This window comes from Muscardinus avellanarius (genome assembly GCF_963383645.1).
Source record: "Muscardinus avellanarius genome assembly, chromosome: 3".
NCBI lineage: Eukaryota > Metazoa > Chordata > Mammalia > Rodentia > Gliridae > Muscardinus > Muscardinus avellanarius.
In genome coordinates this window covers 34,729,783-34,735,782 of record NC_137788.1, presented here as the reverse complement: position 1 = coordinate 34,735,782, position 6,000 = coordinate 34,729,783, and the positions used below count along the sequence as shown (strand labels likewise).

At 58.9% G+C, this 6,000-nt stretch overlaps 1 protein-coding gene across 1 annotated transcript in view; it reads left to right on the top strand.

Annotated features, from left to right (window-relative positions):
- Positions 1–526: 526 nt before the first annotated feature.
- Positions 527–6,000, top strand: part of HIVEP3 (HIVEP zinc finger 3) — a gene marked incomplete at its 3' end in the record, with an annotated part of 51,877 nt that continues 46,403 nt past the window's right edge. The window contains exon 1 of the mRNA XM_080692789.1: positions 527–5,581. Within this exon, the coding sequence (XP_080548915.1) occupies positions 545–5,581 (5,037 nt within the window). The 5' untranslated portion in view covers positions 527–544. The remainder of the gene's footprint in view (positions 5,582–6,000) is intronic.

Genomic DNA, 6,000 nt, shown 5'->3' with positions numbered 1-6,000 from the left:
TCTCTTGTGTGTGTGTATTTTCCTCCTGCAGAAGAGCGTGATTTCCCCTCCAAGGCCGCTGATCGCCGACACGGGACAACGGGGAGAAGAGGCCGGGACAGAGCCGCCCCCAGCATCCAGCGCGGCCTCTCTTGGGCCAGTGCCAGGGATGACTGGGCTGTGGACACAGACATCTCCAAACCTCTGCTCTTCACATAGCACACTGGGGACTCGTGGGGGCCACTTACCACTGCCAACCCAAACAGTACAATGGCAATACTGACATCCTTCACACCGCTTTCACTACAGACGCTCAGGCAGGAAGTTCTGGCGTGCTTTCTGTCTGACCAGTAGAGGGCCATGCCGCGCCCATCTGAAGAGCGTGGGCCCCAGTGACCTGCTGAGGCCACTCGCAAAAGAACTCCCGACACTGTCCCAGGGCTGGCTTCCGCCGCTCTTGACCCATGTGGCCAGAGCCGCACGACTCCTCGAGACACTTGGATTATCCGTAAATGCAGCCTGTCCCCACCCTCCCTGAGTAGCATCCGAAGTCTCTGAGAAGGTCATGGATCCTGAACAAGGCGTCAAGGGCACCAAGAAGGCGGAGGGAAGTCCCCGGAAGCGGCTGACCAAAGGAGAGGCCATCCAGACCAGTGTTTCTTCCAGCGCCCCGTACCCAGGCAGCGGCCCAGCTGCCTCCCAAGAGAGTGCCTCCCAGGAGCTCCTAGCCCCGCAGTCCTTCCCTGGCCCCTCGTCAGTCCTCAGAGAAAGCTCACAGGAGAAAACGGGCCAGCAGCAGAAGCCCCCACAGAGGCCCCCCATCGAAGCCTCTGTGCACATATCTCAGCTTCCCCAGCACCCTCTGACACCAGCATTCATGGCGCCTGGCAAACCGGAGCATCTCCTGGAGGGGTCCACATGGCAGCTTGTTGACCCCATGAGACCAGGGCCCTCAGGCTCCTTCGTGGCCGCTGGGCTCCATCCACAGAGCCAGCTCCTCCCTCCCCATGCCTCCATCCTTCCTCCAGAGGACCTGCCCGGCCTTCCCAAGGTCTTCGTGCCCCGTCCCTCCCAGGTGTCCCTGAAGCCTTCAGAAGAGGCCCACAAGAAGGAGAGGAAACCCCAGAAGCCCGGCAAGTACATCTGCCAGTACTGCAGCCGGCCCTGCGCCAAGCCCAGCGTGCTCCAGAAGCACATCCGCTCACACACGGGCGAGAGGCCCTACCCCTGTGGCCCCTGTGGCTTCTCCTTCAAGACCAAGAGCAACCTCTACAAGCACAGGAAGTCCCACGCCCACCGCATCAAAGCCGGCCTGGCCTCCAGCGTGGGTGGTGAGATGTACCCGCCTGGGCTAGAGATAGAGAGGATCCCTGGGGAGGAATTTGAGGAGCCCACCGAGGGAGAAAGTACAGACTCCGAAGAGGAAACCGGTGCCTCATCTGGTCCCCCCACAGATATCTCCCCCAGGCCCAAGCAACCCCTGCTCTCCAGTGGTCTGTATAGCTCCGGAAGCCAGGGTTCCAGCCACGAACGCTGTTCCCTGTCTCAGTCTAGCACAGCACCGTCTCTGGAAGACCCCACTGCATTCGCAGAACCCTCATCCGAGCATCCCCTGAGCCATAAGCCCGAAGACACCCACACAATCAAGCAGAAGCTGGCCCTGCGCCTCAGCGAGAGGAAGAAGGTGATCGACGAGCAGGCCTTCCTGAGCCCTGGAAGCAAGGGCAGCACCGAGTCCGGGTACTTCTCACGCTCCGAGAGCGCCGAGCAGCAGACCAGCCCTCCCAACACCAACGCCAAATCCTACGCCGAGATCATCTTCGGCAAGTGCGGGCGGATCGGGCAGCGGACTGCCATGCTGACGGCCACCTCCACCCAGCCCCTCCTGCCCCTGTCCAGCGAAGACAAGCCCAGCCTGGTACCTCTGTCTGTGCCCCGGACGCAGGTGATCGAGCACATCACGAAGCTCATCACCATCAACGAGGCCGTGGTGGACACCAGTGAGATAGACAGCGTGAAGCCCAGAAGGAGCTCGCTGACCAGGCGCAGCAGCGTGGAGTCCCCCAAATCTAGCCTCTACCGGGAATCCCTGGCCCACGGCGAGAAGACGAAGCCCGAGCAGTCACTGCTGAGCCTGCAGCACGCGCCCAGTTCCGCTCCCCCCGTGCCTCTCCTGAGAAGCCAGTCTATGCCTTCCGCCACCTGCACCCTCAGCACCCCCCACCACACTTTCCGAGGTAGCTACTCCTTCGACGACCACATCGCCGACTCCGGTGCCCCGAGCCGCAGCCCCGGATTCACCTCCCATCCCCGGATGCTGAAGCGCCAGCCCGCCATCGAACTACCTTTGGGAGGTGAGTACGGCTCCGAGGAGGCTGGACCAAGTAGCAAAGACGCGGCCTCCAAGCCCTCCGACGACCCGGAAGCCAAGGACACTGAGCTTACCAAAAAGACCAAGAAGGGGCTGAAAACAAAAGGGGTCATCTATGAATGTACCATTTGCGGTGCTCGGTACAAGAAAAGGGATAATTATGAAGCCCATAAAAAGTACTACTGCTCAGAGCTGCAGATCACAAAGCCCCTGTCTGCAGGTGCTCACACGTCTTCAGAAGCCGAGAAGAGCCAGGCAGAGCCTGAACCCTGGTCCCAGATGATGCATTATAAACTGGGGGCCACCTTGGAGCTCACTCCGCTGAGGAAGAGGAGGAAAGAGAAGAGCCTGGGAGATGAGGAAGAGCCACCGGCCTTTGAATCGACAAAAAGTCAGTTTGGCAGCCCTGGGCCATCGGATGCTGCTCGGAACCTTCCCCTGGAGTCCACCAAGTCACCAGCAGAACCAAGTACATCGGTGCCCTCCTTGGAGGGGCCCACGGGCTTCCAGCCAAGGACTCCCAAGCCGGGGTCCAGTTCAGAATCAGGGAAGGAGAGGAGAACAACGTCCAAAGAAATTTCTGTCATCCAACACACCAGCTCCTTTGAGAAATCCGACCCTCCTGAGCAGCCCAGCGGCCTGGAAGGGGAAGACAAGTCTCTGGCCCCATTTTCTTCCCCGCCGCCTGCCCCGCACGGACGCTCGGCTCACTCACTGCAGCCCAAGTTGGTCCGCCAGCCCAACATTCAGGTTCCTGAGATCCTGGTAACCGAGGAACCTGACCGGCCCGACATAGAGCCCGGGCCACCTCCTAAGGAACCGGAGAAGACAGAGGAGTTCCAGTGGCCCCAGCGTAGCCAGACACTCGCCCAGCTCCCGGCCGAAAAGCTGCCACCCAAGAAGAAGAGACTGCGCCTGGCAGAGATGGCCCAGTCTTCGGGGGAGTCCAGCTTCGAGTCCTCCGTGCCTCTGTCTCGCAGCCCAAGCCAAGAAAGCAGCGTCTCGCTGAGTGGTTCCAGCCGCTCGGCCTCATTTGATAGGGATGACCATGGGAAAACAGAGGCCTCTGGGCCCTCGGCTGACACCCGCTCCAAGCCCTTGGGCACCCACATGCTGACCGTCCCCAGCCACCACCCGCACGCCCGAGAGATGCGGAGGTCAGCCTCGGAGCAGAGCCCCAACGTTCCCCACTCCACCCACATGACGGAGGCACGCAGCAAATCCTTTGACTACGGCAGCTTGTCCCTGACAGGCCCTCCGGCACCGGCCCCAGCGGCTCCACCGGCCCCAGCAGCCCCACCAGAGAGAAGAAAATGCTTTCTGGTGAGACAGGCCTCTCTGAGCAGGCCTCCAGACACTGAACTCGAAATCACCTCCAAGGGAAGGCAGGAGAGCGAGGAACCACAGCCCTCATCCAGCAAACCTCCCCCCAAAAGCTCACTGCCCCAGGTTTCCTCAGCAGCCACCTTGCACAGCGGGCACCCCGGAGGCAAGAGCCAGGCGCAGGACAGGCGCCCGCTGGGGTCCACTCCGCCCTACACAGAAGCTCTGCAGGTGTTCCACCACCCCGGTACCCAGCCGCCCCTGCAGGAGAAACCAGACCTGCCCCCGCCCGTCTCCCTCTTCTCCTTCCAGCACCTCATGCAGCATGAGCCAGGGCAGACTTCGGACTTCTTCTCCACACAGGCCATGCCCGGCCTCCTTTCCTCGCCGTACTCCATGCCTCCCCTCCCGCCCTCCTTATTCCAGGCCCCGCCGCTTCCTCTTCAGCCCACTGTTCTGCACCCAGGCCAGCTCCATCTCCCCCAGCTCCTGCCTCACCCGGCCAGCATCCCCTTCCAGCAGCCACCTTCATTTCTCCCCATGCCATACCCGGCCTCCTCAGCACTCTCCTCTGGGCTTTTCCTGCCTCTACAACCCCAGTTTTCACTGCAGCTTCCTGGAGACATGGAAAGCCATCTGCCCCAGATCAAAACCAGCCTGGCTCCACTGGCAACAACTCCTGGCCCCTCCTGCAGCACAGGGTACAGCAGCGACATCCAGCTCCTGCCCTCGGCCCCCCCAGCCAGCTCCTCGGCGTCCACGCCCGCCCTGCCGCTGGCCCTGCCTGCCTGTCCAGACACCATGGTTGTGCCCGTCCGCATTCAGACCAACATGCCCTCCTACGGGAACGCCATGTACACTACCCTTTCTCAGATCTTGGTCACTCAGTCTCCAGGCAGCTCGACAAGTATGTCCCTTCTCAAGAGCGAGGAGCTCCCATCCAAAGGGACGGCTGTGTGCAGGGCAGAGGTGTATGAGGCAGGGCCTGGGCTGTCTGGGTTAAGTGAAGAGCAAAACAGAGGCTTTCAGACTCCATACCTGAGAGTGCCCTTGACAATACCTGAAAGGAAAGGTACTTCCCTGTCATCGGAGGCTGTCTTGAGCCTGGAGGGCAGCTCGTCGACAGCGGGGGGAAGCAAACGCGTCCTTTCACCAGCCGGCAGCCTGGAACTTACCATGGAAACCCAGCAGCAAAAAAGGGTGAAGGAGGAGGCAGCTTCCAAGGCAGATGAAAAACTTGAGCTGGTAAAACCATGCAGTGTGGTGCTCACACCCACTGAGGATTGGAAGAGGACAGAGAAATCCCACGCAGCCAGCCAGAGCAAGAGAGAGCTAAAAGCACTGTCCAGCCTGTCCTCAGATCCATCTGACCCCAAGGAAATGCCTCCCCTCCCCCACTCCACACTGCCCCCTGGGACTGCCCCAGGCTCAGAAGCTTTGAAGGAATATGTCCAGCCATCTGGCAAACCTCACCGAAGAGGGCTGCCTCCACTGAGTGTGAAGAAAGAAGATCCCAAGGAACAACCTGACCTCCCTCCCCTGGCACCTCCCAGCTCTCTGCCTCTGTCAGAAACACCCCCCAGACCTGCCAAGTCACAAGAAGGTACGGACTCAAAGAAGGTACTGCAGTTCCCCAGCCTCCACACGACCACTAATGTCAGTTGGTGCTATTTAAACTACATTAAGCCAAATCACATCCAGCATGCAGATAGGAGGTCCTCTGTTTACGCTGGTTGGTGCATAAGTTTGTACAACCCCAACCTTCCGGGGGTTTCCACTAAAGCTGCTTTGTCCCTCCTGAGGTCTAAGCAGAAGGTGAGCAAAGAGACATACACCATGGCCACAGCTCCGCATCCTGAAGCAGGAAGGCTTGTGCCATCCAGCTCCCGCAAGCCCCGCATGACAGAGGTAAGTCTAGACTCGTTTGTCCTCTCACTGCTGGAAAGGCCTTGCTGAGCTTTTAAAGCCACATTATTTTCAGGTTCCCTGTGTAAATCTGGAGCTGAGAGGTTAGATTTTCTCTCTGTTGGCTATGACCGGTCACCTTACAAAGAAACATGTCTATTGGTTTTCTTTATCAGTGTCTCTCACCTCCTTGGAATAGATGCATACACTTCAATAAAGTTATCCTGCTTTCCCATGAGCTTCCACTATAAAATTAAAGAGACAGTCTCATCAAAGAAAAAGTAATTCCTAAAGACTGATTGGGAAAGCTTGGTTGATGGGGATGCCTATAGCAATTCTAAAACTTTATACCACTCTTTTATCATATGGTCCTCTCATGTCTTGTTAGTCTCTTCCTGTTTTTCTTATCTCCTGTATCTTCT